The sequence below is a fragment of the Cryptococcus neoformans genome, chromosome 8 (genome assembly GCF_000149245.1).
Source record: "Cryptococcus neoformans var. grubii H99 chromosome 8, complete sequence".
NCBI classification, from domain to species: Eukaryota; Fungi; Basidiomycota; class Tremellomycetes; order Tremellales; family Cryptococcaceae; genus Cryptococcus; species Cryptococcus neoformans.
Window position 1 is genome coordinate 844,513 of NC_026752.1, and position 18,490 is coordinate 863,002.

General features: G+C 48.0%; 7 protein-coding genes and 2 non-coding genes; 5 read left to right on the forward strand and 4 right to left on the reverse strand.

Moving 5' to 3' along the window:
* The first annotated feature begins 180 nt into the window (after positions 1-180).
* CNAG_03397 (hypothetical protein) lies at positions 181-2,564 on the forward strand. XM_012195839.1 has 2 exons: position 181; positions 234-2,564. Exon 2 carries the CDS (start codon positions 371-373, stop codon positions 2,282-2,284), a length of 1,914 nt encoding a protein of 637 aa, XP_012051229.1. The 5' UTR covers position 181; positions 234-370; the 3' UTR covers positions 2,285-2,564.
* CNAG_12765 lies at positions 2,433-3,469 on the reverse strand. The gene has a single exon (XR_001046021.1). It is a non-coding gene; the product is annotated as a hypothetical RNA (non-coding RNA).
* Positions 3,015-3,562, forward strand: CNAG_07728 (solute carrier family 39 (zinc transporter), member 1/2/3). The gene has a single exon (XM_012195989.1). The coding sequence runs from the start codon at positions 3,062-3,064 to the stop codon at positions 3,401-3,403; it is 342 nt and encodes a 113-aa protein (XP_012051379.1). The 5' UTR covers positions 3,015-3,061; the 3' UTR covers positions 3,404-3,562.
* Positions 3,509-10,469, reverse strand: CNAG_03399 (SIT4-associating protein/190). XM_012195841.1 has 11 exons: positions 9,998-10,469; positions 9,575-9,931; positions 9,204-9,525; positions 8,332-9,150; positions 6,947-8,287; positions 6,761-6,895; positions 5,452-6,706; positions 4,611-5,382; positions 4,371-4,552; positions 3,916-4,313; positions 3,509-3,843 (listed from the first exon to the last, which is right to left on the reverse strand). Exons 1-7 carry the CDS (start codon positions 10,126-10,128, stop codon positions 5,678-5,680), a joined length of 4,134 nt encoding a protein of 1,377 aa, XP_012051231.1. The 5' UTR covers positions 10,129-10,469; the 3' UTR covers positions 3,509-3,843; positions 3,916-4,313; positions 4,371-4,552; positions 4,611-5,382; positions 5,452-5,677.
* CNAG_03398 (solute carrier family 39 (zinc transporter), member 1/2/3) lies at positions 3,697-5,574 on the forward strand. The gene is made up of 7 exons (XM_012195840.1): positions 3,697-4,280; positions 4,332-4,373; positions 4,433-4,532; positions 4,586-4,871; positions 4,925-5,070; positions 5,124-5,220; positions 5,282-5,574. The coding sequence occupies exons 1-7, from the start codon at positions 3,904-3,906 to the stop codon at positions 5,416-5,418; spliced, it is 1,185 nt and encodes a 394-aa protein (XP_012051230.1). The 5' UTR covers positions 3,697-3,903; the 3' UTR covers positions 5,419-5,574.
* A 127-nt stretch (positions 10,470-10,596) lies between the features above and the next one.
* On the forward strand, positions 10,597-10,690 carry CNAG_10099. Its single transcript has one exon. It is a non-coding gene; the product is annotated as a tRNA-Thr (tRNA).
* A 90-nt stretch (positions 10,691-10,780) lies between these two features.
* On the reverse strand, positions 10,781-12,741 carry CNAG_03400 (oxidoreductase). XM_012195842.1 has 8 exons: positions 12,461-12,741; positions 12,041-12,386; positions 11,868-11,988; positions 11,666-11,817; positions 11,490-11,602; positions 11,359-11,434; positions 11,142-11,297; positions 10,781-11,087 (listed from the first exon to the last, which is right to left on the reverse strand). Exons 1-8 carry the CDS (start codon positions 12,494-12,496, stop codon positions 11,014-11,016), a joined length of 1,074 nt encoding a protein of 357 aa, XP_012051232.1. The 5' UTR covers positions 12,497-12,741; the 3' UTR covers positions 10,781-11,013.
* A 394-nt stretch (positions 12,742-13,135) lies between these two features.
* Positions 13,136-16,060, forward strand: CNAG_03401 (hypothetical protein). XM_012195843.1 has 6 exons: positions 13,136-13,639; positions 13,749-13,947; positions 14,011-14,204; positions 14,256-14,384; positions 14,437-15,617; positions 15,670-16,060. Exons 1-6 carry the CDS (start codon positions 13,580-13,582, stop codon positions 15,806-15,808), a joined length of 1,902 nt encoding a protein of 633 aa, XP_012051233.1. The 5' UTR covers positions 13,136-13,579; the 3' UTR covers positions 15,809-16,060.
* CNAG_03402 (hypothetical protein) lies at positions 15,937-18,391 on the reverse strand. XM_012195844.1 has 6 exons: positions 17,982-18,391; positions 17,248-17,919; positions 16,842-17,178; positions 16,574-16,774; positions 16,374-16,509; positions 15,937-16,307 (listed from the first exon to the last, which is right to left on the reverse strand). The coding sequence occupies exons 1-6, from the start codon at positions 18,353-18,355 to the stop codon at positions 16,066-16,068; spliced, it is 1,962 nt and encodes a 653-aa protein (XP_012051234.1). The 5' UTR covers positions 18,356-18,391; the 3' UTR covers positions 15,937-16,065.
* Positions 18,392-18,490: the final 99 nt, after the last annotated feature.

The following is an 18,490-nucleotide window of genomic DNA, read 5'->3' on the forward strand; positions in this document are numbered from 1 at the left end:
GTTCTGGGTTTGCTGATTGTCGGTCCAAAGGAATGTGGGATTCATCTCCACGCGCCATCTTGTCCTCTTCCTTCAACTCCTACTTTCGTCTCACACATCATCTCCTTTTCCCCTATCCAATCCGGTTTCTTTCCCTACGTTTCGCGCACACTCTAGCAGTGATAAGGCTGGTTTCCTTGACGTGAGTAACCCATCTATCCCCCACAGCCATCTTCTAACATAACTTCCCACAGACGCGACGCTCCACGCTCTTTTACTTCTTCCTTCTCGATCTAACGTGCTCGACGCACTTGCCTACCTTTTTCGCTCTTGGGGAATTGTGTCACTATTGCTTGACTACCATATACAGAACTGCTTTTTGCTTTAAATCATGTTCTGGCGCAAGAAGGCGGCTACGCCTTTACCCAATTATCTCCCGCCCGCATCTGCCGAACCTCCCAAACCTATCCTGAAGAAGACTGTTGAAAGCCAAGAGGCTAGCAACCTTCGCTTTGCAGGTGGTACCAAGCAATATTTTGGCGATGTTTCAAGTTCCAATACGGGGTATCCTTCTCTGCCCCACAGTCATAGCGAAAATGACGAGACGCGTCGCGTGCGGCCAGCTCCTCTGGTTATCGTATCATCACATGATGGACCTCAGTTGCCAGCGTCTCCTGGATCTCAAGAATCGTACAGTCCCGGGGCAGATTCTACCTCTCATGTACGCGTCCCTTCTTCGCGACGGTCTTCTAGACCTACGTCGCCCAGCACTTCATCTTTCGGGGCCAGGGTACGAGCCAGCAACAACGGCCAGCATCGCCGCCCAAGCGCTCCCGGTCATATTGTCATGTCTACCCCTCCATCATCAGCACCTGCAACAGATGCTGGAGTTTGGACCCCTCATGCTCGTTTCTCCCCTGCAAACCATGTCGTCACTACACCTCCTTCACCTTATCGACCTACGAGCCAACACAGCGCTCAGTTAGAATTCCGTCCATTCAACGAAAGACTGCCCATGTTGGGTGAGAGCGGATCCCTAGTCCATGACGTGGAAGATGGGCGAGACGCAGATGTGCCGATGTTGAATATAATTCCGGCGACCCCCCAGGACCAAGGCGACGGTTTCCCTGCAAAAACAGAAATCAAGGCTTTGGAAGCGGCTGCTCCTATAGAGCAAAGCATACGAGAGACGGAAAGAGAAATGATGGATATCTCTTTGGATGATGAGCTGACGGAGACAACCATCTGGGAAAGAGAAAGTGTGCCGACTATTGACCTGGACTTCAATTTCACTCCATTGGAATCGCTGATGGATTTCTCCATCTCAAAAGATCTGATTACAGCGATTCAAAACTCGTCTACTATTATTGAGGAATCTGGGCAATATGGGTCGGCCGATAAAAAGCCCTCTCTTTTGCATGACTACCCTCCATCGCAGCCTCTTCCGCCTTCACCCCCCCATCAGACTTCCTTCTCACCTCCTTCCCTCGATTCTTACATCACTTCTGCCTCTACTCCCCTTCCTCAATCATCCTCTAGTTCATCTCTTGCGTCTTTTCCGGACGTAGAGGAAGCATTAGGCTCCATGTTGGCGTCTCTGTCTGAACGCAACATGGCGTCCACTGCCATACATACTCTTCAAGATAGTAATTTCGAGTTTGGGGACGACCTTTGCTCAGGACTCGATGATATGATGGTAGACGTTAGTCATCGGACCGCGCCTCTTTCTATCTCGACCCGCAACACACCCCACTCCCGTATCGCACGACGGACTCCGCCTAAGCTTGACCTATCAAGCAGCAAGTATGGCCACGTCGCACCGCAAGGACTCCAATCTGCACCTCTTGCTAGCCGTCGTAACGCTTATTTTCCAAACGCACGTGTACACCCCAACTCTTCTCCTAGCGGCGTCTTTACCACAGTCTCCCCATCTTCCTCCCAATCTAGTGTGTCAAGCGAGTCTCGTCATGCTTCTAACCCTACGCCAACGGCCGGATTCTCGAATTTCCCTGCCTCGGCTTCTGAGTCTGAGTTGAGCTACATGAACGGTGGCAGGCCCATCCAAAGTTATCGCGACTCCTTTAGTGGAAGTGAGATCAGCGATGAAGAGCTTTGCACAGCCAGCATAATCAGTGTTACGCCGGTCATCGTACAGGAGCAAATGGGCGTCAAAATTGGAAAACGCGGAGATGTCAAAAAGGAGCTCGTTTTCGGAGGACATTTCTTGAAAGAAGAGGCCGGTTTCGGGTTTGGTCTAGGTCTTGGTTTGGAAGTCGAGGGGGATGAAGTTGGATTGGCGATCTAAAATCTATTTTCGCTCTCAGAAGTGTAATGGCGGTCATCGAAAATTAATAGTGTATCGGACGTTTTGCAACCCTAGTTTTTCTTTGGCCTTGTGATACTTGTTTCCATAATATATCATAGCCTGTTAGTAACAATATATCCTCATTCTTTTATAGCCCATAAGCTGCACGTTGCTAGATGTGATCCTATCCCTGCTTTTTTGTTGGTCCTTTTTGTGCATTCTATTGCGACGGCCTTTTTGTCAGCATCATCAGTTATCATTTTATCCCATTTGTGTCTGTGTTAGTTAAGGATCATGCAAAAGGATAGTGTACAAAACCCGATGAAAGATCAAATACTACCGTAAAGTGAAATGACCCGAGATCGATGGAAGTGCGCTGCTCGGTACTCGAAGAAAATGCGTAAAACGCGTCATCCATCCGTCGCTTGCAGCACACCTTCGGAAGAATAAATATAGCTGCAGACGATCGGCGTCTTGCTACTATTATTACCGTACAGGTCTACCTCTTCTTAGATGGTAGACTTCTTTCCGCCACATTTTGCCAAATGGTTCCCTTTCCTCCTGATTGTTCTTGCCCTGGCATGACTAGGCATTAACCATTGTAGGTATGTGGAAGGATAATACTGTTGGCGGTCATGAGGAGCAGATATTATGACGAATACCACCAGCCACAGACTCCTTTTTAGAGAACGAGGGGACATAGCGCAGGGAGGGGGGGGGGAGGGTGGGGGCAAAATCATACTCTGTATCATCACCAAGCCCTCCCTCTTTATCCTTATGGGCAAGCCCTACCGGCAGCCGCCTGTACGGTCGAACGGTATTATAAGAACTAGAGTCAAACGAAGAGGCCCCAACCCCCTTATCATGTCGAGAAAGCTTCAACACAACCAACAGCATCTGATGGGGTTCTCGTTATCAGAAAAAGGAGCTCTTCAACCCATTGCTATAACCCTCGCTTGCTTTGCAACCGCTCGAGCTGACTTCATCGATGAGATCGCTGATAATGCCGACTCCTCGTGCGCAGCTGGAGAAGCCACAGGCGACTACGACATGAGTTTACACGTCGCCAGTGTCTTTGTCTTGCTGGTTGCTTCGGGTCTGGGTGTCTTTTACCTGTGATCCTTGGGGAAAAGGGGTCTCGCAGTGTTTGGTTTGGGAATACTTTTTTTGTTTTGAAATACTTTGGGACTGGGATTATCATTAGTTTAGCGTGAGTTGATCGGCAGATACTTCATTTCTCGTTCGCATATTTTCGATGTTAAAAATGCACTACTGGTCTATTATTATTGTTGTTCACTTAATTATTTCGCCAAGCGGCCATAACCTCAAAGTCCTCTAAGCTTGGCGGTAAGTAGTAACAACGTTCGTTAAACGTAAAAAAACGCCTTTGGCAACGAATCACCCACAGCACGGCATCATGTATATCTTCGCTTCATCTGTCATCTCATCTCTTTCCGGGTCTGGGCATTCTAGGCGCCATATACATATTCGCTACTTCCATCTTGGCTGCCAGTATCCACCGGCAGTTTTTTTTTTTCACTTCATCGCATCCCCGAGATCTTATTAAAGATCCATCGATATGGTCATCTTCACCCTGATGAATACCATCGAGAAACAATATGACTACTTACAGGTCAATCCTCGTCTACTGCGTTGCCCTCACAATAGTTGGGCTCGTTCACGGCCACACAACAGGGGAAGAGGAGCATGACCATGATCATGACCACCAAAGCGAGGCAGTGGAGACAGACGCTGCTGCTACCGACCTCCATGCTGGACATACTCATGCCCATAGTAGCTCAGACTGCTGGGTAACAGAGCTTCAAAACTATGACCTTTCACTCCATATTGCTGCCGTTTTTGTTATGATGGTGGCGTCTGCTATAGGCGTCTTTCTCCCAGTCATATTGGGCAAACTCGGCTCCAGAAACAAATTATTCGGATCGGTTTTTTTCGTTCTCAAGTATTTCGGTTCTGGGATTATTATTAGTTTGGCGTGAGTGCATTGATAGCCCTGTCAGATTACGCACTGATGTCTATGTGTCAGCTTTGTTCATTTATTGATCCATGCCTTCTTCAATCTCACAAGGTACGCGTCAGAGTATTTTCGTCTGGCCAAAGTGAAGCCATTGACAACGACTGTACCAGCGAATGCGTGGGAAATTTGGAGTATGAGTCTGCTGCCCCGGCGATCGCAATGGCAACTGTTATAGTAGTTTGGCTCGTCGACTTTTTAGGCTCTCGCTATGTGGGTCAAACACGCAATGGCTTTCATAATCCGTCACTCATCGCAATCTGTAGATTACTCGTCAGAATTCATACGTACCAGAGTGTGATCGAAACATCAGCGCTGCCCTTTGCTCTTCCTCCGAGCCCTTGGGGGAGAGGAAAAAAGATGATATATCAACCCCGATGACAGAGCTAGCTTGCTGTGGTCCCAAAAATTTGGAAATAACTAACTTTGACGGTGCTGCTAAAACAGCGCATTGGAATGTACAACTCTTGGAATATGGTGTTATCTTTCATTCTATAATGATCGGCGTGTCGCTTGGAGCTATGGGCACTGGGTTTAACACCACTTTTGCTGGTGGGCTTTCCCTTCAGCTGGCCGGAAAGGCAAACGCTTAACAATGTTGGCAGCTCTGGTTTTCCACCAGCTTTTTGAAGGTCTTGGTCTTGGGGCTCGGATCGCCATGCTCATCTGGCCAGCTGGCATCTCTTCAGCCATCAAAAAATGGTCCATGTGCCTTGCGTATGCTTTGGCTACACCAGTTGGGATTGCCATTGTAAGCCCGTCGAGTTACAGAGGCTAACTGGAAAACTGACAATATTGGTCAAGGGCATCGGAGTCCATGAGTCAGTCAACATGAATGGTAGAGCGATCCTTCTATCTACCGGTATCCTTGACTCTATATCCGCTGGTATCCTTCTATACTGTAAAATTAACCTTCCACGTTTCCACGGAGGATTTAGCTGAATGACACCATTATGATATAGGTGGTCTTTGTCAATTGCTGTATCGTGAATGGGTGGTCGGCGAGATGCGCGATGCCTCCACAAGTAAGATCATTGTCGCCCTTGTATCCTTGTTTCTTGGTCTGTTTGCCATGTCATTCATTGGCAAATGGATATGAAGTATATGAGGGCCCCGAGATATAGAAACTTACAAGAAAGAAAAGGAAACATTTGGTGTATTTGGTGTATTTTGGTGTATTTGGATGTGTCATTTTCTTGAATGTCAATTAGAGCTGTTCTCCATCATTTAAGGTTGTTGCAAAAGATTTTCTCCCTCTGATAATTGTATGTCCATCAACCACAAGATATACACTGCGAAGCTGATTCCATGCGTCTAAAAATATGACAATTGTCATGATGCAACTACCGATCATACCGTCATACTGATCCAATCGACCGGCTAAGCGCTTCCTGATTCTCCAACTCCTCTATGTCATCCGCATTCCGTTCGATTGCCTCCACTATCTCATCTTGAGGCACGGTGATTGACTGACCGTTGACCTCTCTTTCCAACATCCCATCCCTCGTAATTCTTGTATCAGGGCTCACACCAGGACCTAGCGGACTTTCTTCTGTTGCAGCTGCTATAAGAGCCGGATCAGGCGGTGAAAAAGCCTCACCCCATCGCTGAACTTTACTAGGTGAAGTAGGAGACGAGGAAGAAGCACGTGAAGACGCAGAGCTTGCAGAGGGGGAAGTAGCGGTGATGGGGTGACCAGGATGCGGTCGGTGACCCCATGACCCAGAAAGAGAATTGTGTCGAGAATGTGACATAGAATTGTGTCGGTTGGGGATAACAATGGGTGTAGCCGCGGCAGCAGAGGTAGTTCTCATGGTCGAATCGGAAGAGGAAGTAGAAGAGGTGTCGATCGATGCTGATGAGCTTGACACGTCACCTGGGGAAACAGAAACATTCAAGGGCAGTGCTGATCCAGAGGTATGTGAGGTGTGAGGGGATTCTGCGAGTGGCAAGTCTACGACAGCGTCATCTCCCTCAAACGTCCACGAATTTGTACCAGCGGACATGGAAAGGTCCATGCTCCCGCTCATCGCCGTAGACACATCTTCTTCTTCATCGTCCTCCAGGTTCGGCATCACAATGGGCACGACACCCATACCCTCCTCCGCTTCGCCTTGTTCACCTTCACCATCGTCCGACACAGGAGCTGGTATATCGTCTCCTCCGCCTTCCCTGAACGCTCGATCAAACTGCTCCGCCCAATCCAAGGGAGTCAGAGGTTCGTCACCCTTCTGCTGCAGTGGTTCTACGCGGACGACAGAAGGAGCGAAGTTATCATCGCCGAAGGGGTTTTCTGCATTGTCATTCGAAGGTGCCGAGGTGAAGTTGCCCCACGCATCGTCTTCAAACTCATCAGAAGCCGGTTTTGTCTCTCCAGTTTCCCAGGCCTGCGGTGGAGCATATGAGTAACACTATTTGACGTGAATTACAGAGCAGCTTACCCCAAAATCATCTTCATCGCCACCACTAGCTCCCCATGAATTGGCAGGAGGTTGCAACCAATCGGCATCGTCGTCATCATCCGAAGAATCTGCGGCTCTTTGTCTACTCAACCCTAATCCAGAGCTCTTCCAGTACTAGCAGGATCATTAGTAGAGGAATTAATCACTGTAACATAGGAGACTTACTCTATCCATGGCCTCTTCATCGTCTCCGTCTCCATTCTCATCGTGATCTGCATACGCATCAAACTCTCCTCTCGGCGCGAATCCGTCTTTCGCCGAAGTTCTTGTCAATGGCTCCCCAAATCTTATGGATCCCTCTCCTGGTTCATCGTCATCTTCATCACTCGCGGAGTCGTCAGGGCTCTTGATGGAAGATGGGTGAGCGGGTTTACCGCCCGCAAGAGGCTTGTCGTCGCGATCCTTAGCCTCACGCAGAGAGGTATTCACGAAAGCTTCCCATTCAGAAAGGATGAACGTGTTTTTGACGATGTCATAGAGATCTGATGGGCAGCACGCAAAGAACTTAACAATTTCTTCGGCAATAAGAATGAGATGCCCCATGTAAGGCAACCTAGGTGACTTCGACTGAGCGACTAATCTGTCATTGAGCCTTTGCGCTTCCAATACCCTTTCAACCAACTTGGCCTCCTTCATCAGTTGCACCACAAGATCCCTATTGGAACCGGGGGACAACTTGCCGTTGAGCACCTGTTGGAAGATATCGTACACGACACTGTGCATGAAATCGTTCTCCGGATACTCAAAAAATAAGTCGACGATCGCAGGCATGACCTTGCAGGATAAGTACTGCCTTTTCAGCCGTTCGCCAGGGGGCAGTATTGTATTTGACGGAGGGTGTGCTGTGGTAAGATGTAGGGTTTTAATACTTTCGTCTGATGGCTTCAACTCAAGGGTCGGTTTTGACTCTGCCTCAGGAGTATCCGAAGAAACAGAGGGGCTGGTAGTGGAGGCTGCTGTAGCGATGTGGGATACAGCGGAGGTAATATCGGAAGTGCCGGATGAGGCGGTAGGCTTCGACTCAGTTTCCATAACCCCTTTCAGACGATCAGCGACTTCCTGCGACAGCGGCGGAGTGATCGTTGAATCAGCGCTAATCGGGTTTTCCATGAGACCCGAGGCACCAGGGGATGGTGACGGCGTGGCATCATCATTGATCGCTTCTAACACATCCTCATCCTCGCTTTCCATGTCGTCACTTCCTGTCAAACTTCCCGAAGCTGACTCGCTGACGGGCAATTCCTTAGCTGGGGTTACACCGTCCTCTTCTTGATGAGAAGTCTCGCCAGCCTGTTCATTATCATTATCTTCGATGGCTTCGCCTAGCGCCTCAAGTCCTTCAAGACCACCAGAAAGTATACCGTCCTCTGTGTAGACTGGTCCGGTACCTGGGGTACGATTGAGGATTGACATGTTGGAGGAGTGTAGCAGTTCGGCGTAAAGCTCTATTATGCGGAAACGTTCAAGTGTGAAAGGTTTAGGATTGGCAATAGAGGCGACTCGTCGCTGCTTCATCTTAGTACGATCCCATCGTAAATGAGGGCACTTACCTGAGAACGGGGCTGCAATACCAGCTGATGCAGTTGGGCGAATCGGTCGCTGACGGCGTCCAATAAATGGCCAAGATGCACTATCCCCATCTTGGAAGTCATGTCCACTAAAGCATCCTCCATATGTCGTCTCTCCTTCTCATCCTTCTCTTGCTCTGTCTCGTCAACATTATGCTGAATTTCTCGACTGTCCATCTCCTCCTGCATCCGCACAGATATCAGTTTGTTTCGCAAGGTGTGGAAGAGATGTGGCTCGGAAAAATCAGAATTGTTACGCCGAATGATTTCGATTAAGATGATACAAATACTGGTGAGTGAAGATGTGGCAGACGCGATCGAAGGCAAAGGGTGGACGATGAGAGGATCGGCAGGCGACGCATCTCCCCCCTCACTATTAATGCCGTTCCAATCTCGATCTGACAATTCTATCTCGTCCAGCATGTAACCAGTCATTATGCCGACGCTCCGTTCGCTGACAAGGTCTCGTATTAAACGATTATCTCTGCCTCCTGCAGGACCCTGGCTCGCTTGCTGTTCAGCGTTTCCTCCATGTGGATTAAAGGGCGAAGGCGCGCATAGGGTGATAATTTGCTTGATCAACTCCGCAACGATGGTATGTATGGACGATGAATACTGCGGAGAAAGGAGATTAAGGAGCCGAGCTATCAAGTCTTCGGAAGCAAGCCAATCAATGACTCCCAGAACGCCTGCTTCTTCGCTCGAGATAATGGTCACGAGAAGGGCTTGGATCGCAGGAGAAGATATTCGAGCGATGATACGCTCGACAATATTGGGGAGGGACTGAATGAAATGGATCATCTGAAAAAGACAATGAGTTTCACTCGGCATACTGTTTCCAAATTTACACGCACATCTGAGCCTCGCTTAGCCAACAACACCCCATTCACTCGCATCCAAAGGCCTCTGATAACCTCTCTCCGTCTATCTCTCTCTTCGTCTTGCTCAGACCAGAACTCATTTCTTGCCCTTTCACGCTCTCCAGCTTCTTGTCTCGACATCGCAACGGAGCTTGCCAAAGACGATGTTCCCTCTGTTGTAGGAGTTAATGCTTCTAGGGGGGGCAAGACTGCATCCCAGAAAGGAGTGAGAAGGGTGTCGGCATTGCGCATGATCGTATCTGATATAGACCATATTTCATTACAAGTGAGAATTTCAGTGGCCGTTGCTGGGTATCTGTAGAACGTAGGCTATGAGCGCCAGAGCGTGATCAATGAATACTCACTTTGATCGATGTAGATCATCGTCGGCTTCACTCCCTCTCCTCATCCCTTGTCCCAAACCAGGAATGGATAAATCCTCGTCATATTCCTCCTCATCTTTTGGCTTCTCGTCGACGAAAGCATCCACGCCGTTTTCTCCTGATTTCGCAGGGTTTAGAGGCGGGCTTCCAGGACCTGATCCAGGGACCATGAGAGCTGCTGGCGATTTGTAAGAAGGATATAGGTCTGGTGAAGTGATGGCATGAGACAGGACTTCGGAGTCTGCAATAGCAGCCGCTTGATCAAGTTCATCAAGACCAGCAATGACCCATTGAAGTAGAGATTTGGCAGAGTCTTCACGAGATAGGAAAGTAACAAGCCTTTATTGGGGATAATGCATCAGCATGTTTTGAAAGCCATTTCATACATTATTCCATTTGACCTACTTGTTGTTTTGCGCTTTGCACTCGCCCAGTATATCGGGCTCATCCATAAGCTCCTCCAGGGTAGGCGGTATCTCGCGCGACAGCAGGGAGTCCAGCGTTGATGTCGACGTCAAATTGAATCGCCAAAGCATCTTCCTTGGTTTACCGTTTTTCTTTGTCTAATGTTACAGAGTTACAGAGTTGGATGCGTGGCTTTGATCCAAGTATATTATAGCGATTTGATTTGATTCGATACGGAGTCGCCGCTCGTTGCTGAATGGCGACAAAATAATTGATATGACAGCCGGTCCGAACACTACGTGTCGCGTGCTCGGTTAAAACTCCAAACGGTCCTTCGGCGTCGATTGGGGCAGGTAAAGGCGACGGCGACAACGAGAGCGCCGTTGCTGGTAGTGGGTGAAGGCAAAAATACGAGACTGTGTGGTTTATTATGCATAGAAGACAGCTCTAGGGGTCTTCTTACACATTTGGCACACTGTCATCCCTGGGTCGACCAAACACCGAAGCGCGGGAGAAAAGGAGATGTGGCACAAACTATAACTTATAGGGGATGCTAATTCTAAGCTATATTATTGGGTGCCCCTCAGTTACCATGTCTAGCCTCTATAGTTTAGTTGGCTATAACACCCCACTAGTAACTTGTTTAGACATTGTCTAATGGGGAGGTCTGTCGTTCGAATCGGCATGGAGGCATTAATTTTTTTGCTTCTGGCGGGAGGTATGTGTCGTGTCTTTTTTTTTACGATTTTAATCATTTACGTCTATCTATTAATGCCTCTACATCCGATATATATATATATTACGCCCTACATCGAGTGGCCGACAACGCTGTTGCCAACGAACTAACCCCGATTGCGGAACAATTATTGCCCTCATCTATAATTTTATTCATAACTTGCAATTTCACTGACCTTAACGAGCTATGTATCGCAATAATTTTATTTACCATTCATCAAACTGTTATTTTTTCAGAATTTAATATGATGGCGAATCAGAAAATGAAAAGTTGTTCTTCTTTACTTCAATCCTTGCTTCTCCAAAGCAAAGAACCTGTCGAATGCATCTTTGAGGGTCTCTTGTTTTGGACGGTCTGTGATTACGATCAGCTCGCGACATTTTGTACGTGGCAAGAGCTGATGCTTACAAGTAATACCAAGTTCCCTTTGGCTCTTCTCATTTGTGAGGACGTACACTCCTGGGTTTCTATACATATATTTGCCAGGAGTACCAAGGGCGAATCGTTCTTTTTGCTCAGGATAAAGCTCCCTTAGCATGTCTGCAAACTCTTGGAAATCATAAGCTTATATATGGTTAGCTACACATATGGCTCTGACTGGGCGATCATGACGGCGATAACTCACGGCCAGCGGAGACGTTAAATCTTCCCTGCGCCCTACGGACGGCGGCTTGATAGTGTGCTTCAGCGGCATCTCGAACCTACGGAACGTCAGTATATGTGCGTCACAAAAGTGCGAGCAGAATGGCAACTAACATCGACATAATAGGGATAGAGACTGTCCATGATACGCACATCTTCCCCACCTACGAGCATCCAAAGGAATTCGGTTGACATGCCTCCATGACTGAGTGATGCGAGAGGTTGAACTTACGCAATTATCCAAATGAGTAAGCGTTGGATCACCTTAGTCTGTGCATGAGGTCACTTACTTGGGGGCCCCCAAATCATCACACAGTTCATAGTAGCCAAAGACCATTCGGCACCCTGATCTCTTGCTTCTTTCTGGCATTCCCACGCAACGAGTTCTGCGTATTTCTTGGCTCCCTTATAGAATAGATATCCTGCAGGAAATGTAGGGTTACTGCAAGAGGGTGTCAGACAACAATGGCTATCATAGAGTCTGAAACTCACCCTGACTCTCCAGATTCCACCATTTTATCCAGCTCTTCCAAGGTATACGGGTTCCAGTTATCTTCAGTGATAACTTTGCCTTTGATCTCAGTGGGATGATACCTATGATCACCGATGGCTCCTGTGATGGCTCTCAGAACGTAGGAGCGGAGGTACTGAGGCATAGAACTCACCAAAGGTGCTAGTGTAGACTACGGATTTTACATTCTTCTCTTTGGCTATAGCCTTAAGAACACCCCTTGTTCCTTCCAAAGCAGGTTTCAAATGGCTCTCTCTAAATTCTTTTCCGCCGAACTCTACCGGAGAGGCAGTGTGGACCACAGCATCAACGCCTCTCATGGCCTCACTGTAATCGGCATTCTCAAGGGGTCCGACAATGAAGAGCTTTAGTTTGCCTGACGAAAGGTAAGGGGAGTATTCAGGAATAGCTTCGACAGCTGCTACCTTCGAGTTAGACCGAAGTGTACCGTTTACTATCCAGCCATGCTTCAGGAAGCTATGGGCAACATGCGCAGCCAGCTATGGCAATAACAACAGATGTAGATAAGATTCTGAAGACGGACGGTAATTCATAGATTAAGGTGGTTACTTACGAACCCTGTAATACCTGTGAGGAGTACAGATGGCATTTCCTTTTGACGTTCAGCTGAAATTAAGCCTTTTTCTGTGATTATTCGAGTTAAATTATTCTTCGTGGTACAATAAGTTCGAATGACTTGAAGGTTAATCGTGACGGAAAGCGATGATGAGACTTCCGGTATATATGTGTGGCTGTCAAGTTTAGATCACCGAGGCCGAGGGCGCCCCAGTCACTACCTTGGTCCTTTTTCACTCATTTATAACAGAACGACTAGAACACGCGGGCGCATCACCATATCACCATATATACTGTATAAAAAGATACGTAGTGCGTGCGCGTCGGGCCTCCACTTGCTTCTTATCTTCAACCTCCACATCGCTTCCAGCGTCCCTCTATTGTACCTTCTTCAAAATTTTGCACGCCTTTCATTTGTTTGCATACCATTTTGAAAAAGGCACGCTACGTATACGTAATCACATTGCTGAGTTACGTAAGCTTAAAACGGCTTCCAGGCACTACTAGTCTCTTTTTTGTTTCTCCCCGCTGCCCGCCATCGCAAGTTGCGCCCGACTTTGATTAGGTGATCGCTGGTCTCCCCGACGATTTACCCCAAAATGAAATAATAAGCGCCGAAAAGTTGGGGGTCTATGGGTCAACAAATGAAATATCACTTTAAAATTTTGGATATGCCCGAGTCGGCCCGAAATGTTAGATGAAGGCCTAACATTCGGTAATGAGATTGGGCCACGGCCGGTACAAAGCGCCGTCCATTACTGCCCAGCCAGCCCCTTGTCAAAAGAAGCGTGGAATCGAGCAGGCGTCGAAATAGCTGACTTCCTCGTCCAAGTAAACCTTGTCAAATAAACATTCACAACCAACACAGCACTATCACACAAGAACAACGTGACCTGGGCGGCGAAGACGGATTATTCAAGCTCACCACATCGATTGATTTCTCGCCCGGAACAACGGCACCCAGGGCTTCACAGCGCGATCGAACATTATATCGGCAGATCGCAGATCAGTTATCGATTATTTATCATCATCAGATTACCTTAATTGACCAATAAACATCCGTATCCGGCGATAAATTGCATAACAAGATCCACGGGAGATAAAAGAGAATTATAGGATGCGAGGGATGTCTGCTTCGTCTAGTTCATCGCATTCAAGTGGGGTCCCTGGCGTACCAGTAAGCAGTGTTTCGTTATGCGCTAGGTGCACGTTCCCTCTCTCCCCCCCAATCCCACTTAACATTACTCCCTATCTCCTCATGTTATCCGCTGATCATGTCTATCCAGAGAGTGGGTGCCGTACGCTGTTACTGGGCCCTACTCAAGCCCCGCTACGATCCTAATCCTGATCCCGGCATCACCGTACCGCAACTGGAGCTCGAATTTGTCCATTTCGACCCAATCCTGGATGCTCACCTCTCTAAACAGAAAGGCTCGATGATGGCTAGGAGTGTATTGGAGTTTATACATCCCCATGAACGAGAACGTGAGTGACAGCTGTATTTGCCTACGCAGTTAAAACGAGTACCGGCTGATCTGCTGGGAATAGAGGCGAGAAAGGACCTGCTAGGTGCGATCAGTGCAGACGATCTGCAAGGGAGCGTGACCCGTGTGCGGTTTGCGAGATTGTCTCAGATTAGGACCCTCCTTGGATGTCCTCCAGAGGAAAACGAGATTCCGGCAGATGCAGATGTTGTCGTCGAGGATGACGAGTATATAATACTGGACCTCGTGCTCAACTGGGTAAGCCCAACAGCGATCGACTCATTACAAGCGAGCTCATTATTCGCATAGGTCGCGACGGGCCTCTTGCTTGCCTTCTTCCATCCCATCAAAGACAAAGATCCAGTCGCCAACAACGACCCTAAGCGGGCCAATGAGGAATGGTCAAATTGGTGTGGTACCAAGTTCATGGGTGATGATGTGAGCGCATTTCTCTGTCAGCTGTAAACGTTCTGAATCCATGTTTGTGCAGCAAATCGAGGCCCTCTGTCGCAGTGTCACTTACAACATTCCTATTGCACCCAGCACCCGCCGTCCACCAGCTCGAGTCTTTCAGCTTCACCTGCTTCCTCCTGACCATATGACCTATGCGCCGACCCAGTTGATATTTTCTTGGCCACCTGCACGTCCTGCTGGTGTCCCAGTAGGTCCAGATGGCCTTTATGACGCTTCAGAGTACTGTGATATGATGAAGCATGTCGACATGGATCCTTCTCAGCTCAAAGCCGGTCCTGGGGAACTACGCACAAATTGCACAACGCGATATGGTGCTCATCACCTTGTGACAACTGAGGGTTTGCATCGAACAGTGGCAAGCGTCTTTATCCCCTACGGTAAGTTGATTTTTGCATGCTTTCAGACCATAAAAGTGTATGAGTTGCCGAGGAATCAGAACAACTATGTTACGCAGGCCAACGGTTGGAGAAAAGGTCATACCCACCAATCAGGAAGCAAAATGGATCCTGCCGCAACCGAGCATTCATCAAACGCGCCTAATCGTCATACTGAGGCGCAAAATCAGTTGCAGCACGCGTTGGCTCAAAATCATTCACAGTCGGAAGCCTCACAACCGCAACATTCGGCCATTGACTGGTCGACAGACTCAAGCCTTTTGCCCACCAGACAAGGCGGCGGCAATGGCGATTGGGATAACAGTGCCGCATATGAGCTAGCCAGTCTCGGTATGGCAATGCACGAGCCCGGGTCACAGACTGTCTCTACCATGAGTCAACATCAACATCAACAGCATCAAGCAGACGGGTCTCATGCGGCGTCGTCTGGGACGATGTATTCTACAAACGTCCCCTCGTCATCCTTCTACTCCTCTTCGGAGTACGGCAATCCCCTCTATTCTGCCATCCCTTCACAGACTCAGTCATCCACATCAGTATCTTCAGCTGCGCAAATGGCTTCTACTCAATCTTCCTCAACCTCTTCCGCTACTGGCCAGCGACCTGTTCATTCTCAATCTTTGAAGGGATCTATAGCTCGCGCGGTACAGAGCGGTGGTGCGCCACCTCAGTCCTCTGGAAAAAGTAGCACGAGGCCTCTTGTAAGGCCACCAGGAGATGTTGAGGCCTGCGTGATGTGCGGCACGAAAGAATCGCCTGAATGGAGGAAAAACACAAATGGCGTGAAGGATCTGTGTAACGCGTGAGTTCAGTGATTTTTGGGGAATTTGACTAAGGCTGAATCTCTGCTTCAGATGCGGTCTGCGGATGGCAAGGCAAGTTGCGAAGCGTGACGGAAAACAAAAGCCTAGGAAGAAGCGCGAACAGGGAAATACACCGTCCAGAAGGGAGAGTGTGACTAAGGATAGTTATGGAATATCTGGGAAGATGTAAAATGCCAGGGAGAGAATTGTGTGTGTGTGTTGTTAATACAATCGTCTGAAAAGGAGAGAGCAGAACTCCTCCTTTTACACATCGATTGGATCTTCTGGGTACAGCAGTAGTTATTCTAAATTGGGCTTTTAGTGTTAATATCTCCTTTGCATAATCTTTGTGTAATAGTATATCATTTATCGTAGCATGTAGACATGATTTTAATGCATTATAGCATGGCGATATTTGTTTTCGATGATTGTTCCAAGTGCCAACTTCTATGACTGTCTGGTCCTTCGCTCCAGAACCTTTCTTACTAGACTAACAAGATCCCTATCTCCTTCTGCCTCGTCAATTTTCCCACCCTTGTACTCTACGTTAGTATACCCTGGACCCTCGTCGCTTGCTTTCGCGATAACATCCAGTTGTTCACATTTCCCTACGTGGTCAAGCAAGGGAATGGCAATGCTAATTGAATTTTGATGGAGGGTGACAGAACATGGGACAGCTTTAGGGGGACCTGTGTGGACGGAAAATTAGTCATCCGTGATGCGTGTCATGGAGCAAGGTATATATAAAGTCTTACCAGAGAACCAGTCATCATCCATATCGTCGTCTTCACCTTGGCCCTCATCCCCGTTCCCATTCTCGTAGGTTGTCAAAGCTTCAGACTTGAAGACACTGGCAAACATCTGATTCAGGACGAGCTGCTTTCTCAAAGCCTGTAGAGCTACTGTCAGCTTCGACATTCCGCAAAAGACTTTTTACAGGATCCAACAGACATACTTTTATAGTTTTATAAAGCCCTTCCAGATTTCTACCCATTCCTACACGACCGACCACCCATCCTAGAGGCCCAGGCTGAGCGATTGACCAGTGCTGATCTAGCCCATTCCCGTCTTTGGTTGAATGAATGAACGGTGAAGTATAAGGAAATGGTTGTTGTTGCGGGATAGTAAGGAACGTTGGTTGCTGGAATGGGTGGTACTGTTGTTGGCGGATTTTAGAACCCATTTTTTTTTCTCCCTTCATCATCTTTCGACAGCACACTTACAAGAAGATTTTCCAGCCTAACCGTACCACTGATTTGTTGCTTTTCTTCGTGCTCACTATCAACCAGCCAATTTCTGCTGACAACAACACCTGCAATCCCATCTTCCTCTATGCATTCTATTACCCAATCGGTCTCTAGCCACTGTTCTTCCATATCAAGGTCTCCGGCTTCACCGTCACTTTTCGTGCTGTGAACCGACGAGATGGTAGGAACAGATTCATTGGAGGACTTTGCGGGCCGGATACGCCATATGGGATTAGGTCCCATAGAGGATGACGGGAGAAGTCTAAAGGCTGGGAAGACTGAATGCTTGTCTGCCGGATAGAGCCTTTGCTCACTATTTTTTATTTTTTTATTTTTCGTCATACATTTTGGACTCTTTTGGAAATGTTTTGAGAAAACATACCTAGTTTCAGTCACGAGTTTTTCTACAGTTCCCGTAATTTTCTCTAATTCCTCAAACCAGTCCACCGACTCATCCCCTGCCACATCATCAAACCACTTCAAATCCGCAAACTCTCGCTCTAGTTTGCGCGCCGTTTCTTCTCTCTCCCATAAGGATTTTTCAGAGGTATATCCTTCATCGAGAACTGGAGCATTCCATAATGTCAAGTAGTCATTAACTAGCTCGTTCAATACTTTTCTAATCCATTCACATTGGCCTGTCCCTCCCGATGGAGTAACGTGAGAAGCGACAAGCTTTAGCAGCTTAACTTTTCCTCTTTCATCTGAATTTTGCGTGAGTGCGCTGGTGGGTATGGCACCAGGCAAGGGAGTGTAGGGCCTTGGGGTACCCATTGGAGTCCCCATTCTCGACTCATCCTCTTCCCCGCCAAGGTCCACTCCCAAATCCACATCAACGACCAATCTCTCACCAGCGATAGCTAAACTGCTCTGTTGAAGTCCGAATTGAGAGTCTTCTAAAAATGTCTGGAGGCTGACAGCGGACGCAATGGATTGAAGGAGTATGGTTGGTTGGGAGAGGAGGTGAGATGAGGGGAATAGAGATTTGGATGATGAGGAGGCTTGGGGAAGGAGAGCGGCGGAAGAAGGGAGCAGGGTTGATTGGTGGGTGATCCTGCAGCATTGGTCTTAGCATGAGGAGATGAGGCGCGAAAAAAAAAAGGTATTGAGACGAACACTTCTTTCAGAGCTGTGGTTAATCTTCCCCCTTCTTGATTTTCTTTAATTAGTACACCTCTCCATGAGGCGACAGACTCTCTCAGCTCCCGGATGACATCCAAATCAATCTTCACCTTCTCCTTGCCCTTTCCCCTGTCTCCTCCATTTCCACTACTGTTCGTCCTTGGAAGAGGCCTAGAGGATAAAGGTGCGAATGGTTGAAGGTAAGGTAGAGTGAGGTTCTGGGACTGACGAGCATCGAAGAGGGCGTGGAGATACGTGAGGAGGGTAGGGGAGGAAGTGGATATGGGATTTGGCTGGGCTGGAGCTGGTGTGGGGTCTACAGGAAAGGGCTGTTGGTCGAGTACTGCTGTGGAAGAAGACTCGGCCATTGTAGGAAGAGAAGTGTGAGAAAGTAGAAAAGAAAGCAGATGAAAGATGAACAAATAAAGATCGGAAAGCGAGCGATTTCAGAGCGTCACATCTCCAGGCACGCAGTCGATCGCCGGGCGAAAACAATCCGTCTC

Excerpts from the sequence above, each read along its gene's own strand:
- CNAG_03397 (XM_012195839.1), top strand. The coding sequence starts at position 371 with ATGTTCTGGCGCAAGAAGGCGGCTACGCCTTTACCCAATTATCTCCCG.
- CNAG_07728 (XM_012195989.1), top strand. The coding sequence starts at position 3,062 with ATGGGCAAGCCCTACCGGCAGCCGCCTGTACGGTCGAACGGTATTATA.
- CNAG_03398 (XM_012195840.1), top strand. The coding sequence starts at position 3,904 with ATGACTACTTACAGGTCAATCCTCGTCTACTGCGTTGCCCTCACAATA. Across the intron at positions 4,281-4,331 it reads GGGATTATTATTAGTTTGGC|CTTTGTTCATTTATTGATCC; the intron begins GTGAGTGCATTG and ends TCTATGTGTCAG. Across the intron at positions 4,533-4,585 it reads ACTTTTTAGGCTCTCGCTAT|ATTACTCGTCAGAATTCATA; the intron begins GTGGGTCAAACA and ends CGCAATCTGTAG.
- CNAG_03399 (XM_012195841.1), bottom strand. The coding sequence starts at position 10,128 with ATGCTTTGGCGATTCAATTTGACGTCGACATCAACGCTGGACTCCCTG. Across the intron at positions 9,526-9,574 it reads GATGATCTACATCGATCAAA|ATACCCAGCAACGGCCACTG; the intron begins GTGAGTATTCAT and ends TACGTTCTACAG. Across the intron at positions 6,896-6,946 it reads ATGAAGAGGCCATGGATAGA|TACTGGAAGAGCTCTGGATT; the intron begins GTAAGTCTCCTA and ends TGATCCTGCTAG.
- CNAG_03400 (XM_012195842.1), bottom strand. The coding sequence starts at position 12,496 with ATGCCATCTGTACTCCTCACAGGTATTACAGGGTTC. Across the intron at positions 12,387-12,460 it reads TCACAGGTATTACAGGGTTC|CTGGCTGCGCATGTTGCCCA; the intron begins GTAAGTAACCAC and ends TTATTGCCATAG. Across the intron at positions 11,818-11,867 it reads GTGGAATCTGGAGAGTCAGG|TAACCCTACATTTCCTGCAG; the intron begins GTGAGTTTCAGA and ends ACCCTCTTGCAG.
- CNAG_03401 (XM_012195843.1), top strand. The coding sequence starts at position 13,580 with ATGCGAGGGATGTCTGCTTCGTCTAGTTCATCGCATTCAAGTGGGGTC. Across the intron at positions 13,640-13,748 it reads GTGGGGTCCCTGGCGTACCA|AGAGTGGGTGCCGTACGCTG; the intron begins GTAAGCAGTGTT and ends ATGTCTATCCAG. Across the intron at positions 15,618-15,669 it reads GTGAAGGATCTGTGTAACGC|ATGCGGTCTGCGGATGGCAA; the intron begins GTGAGTTCAGTG and ends TCTCTGCTTCAG.
- CNAG_03402 (XM_012195844.1), bottom strand. The coding sequence starts at position 18,355 with ATGGCCGAGTCTTCTTCCACAGCAGTACTCGACCAACAGCCCTTTCCT. Across the intron at positions 17,920-17,981 it reads ACCACAGCTCTGAAAGAAGT|GATCACCCACCAATCAACCC; the intron begins GTTCGTCTCAAT and ends CCAATGCTGCAG. Across the intron at positions 16,308-16,373 it reads GGATGATGACTGGTTCTCTG|GTCCCCCTAAAGCTGTCCCA; the intron begins GTAAGACTTTAT and ends CCGTCCACACAG.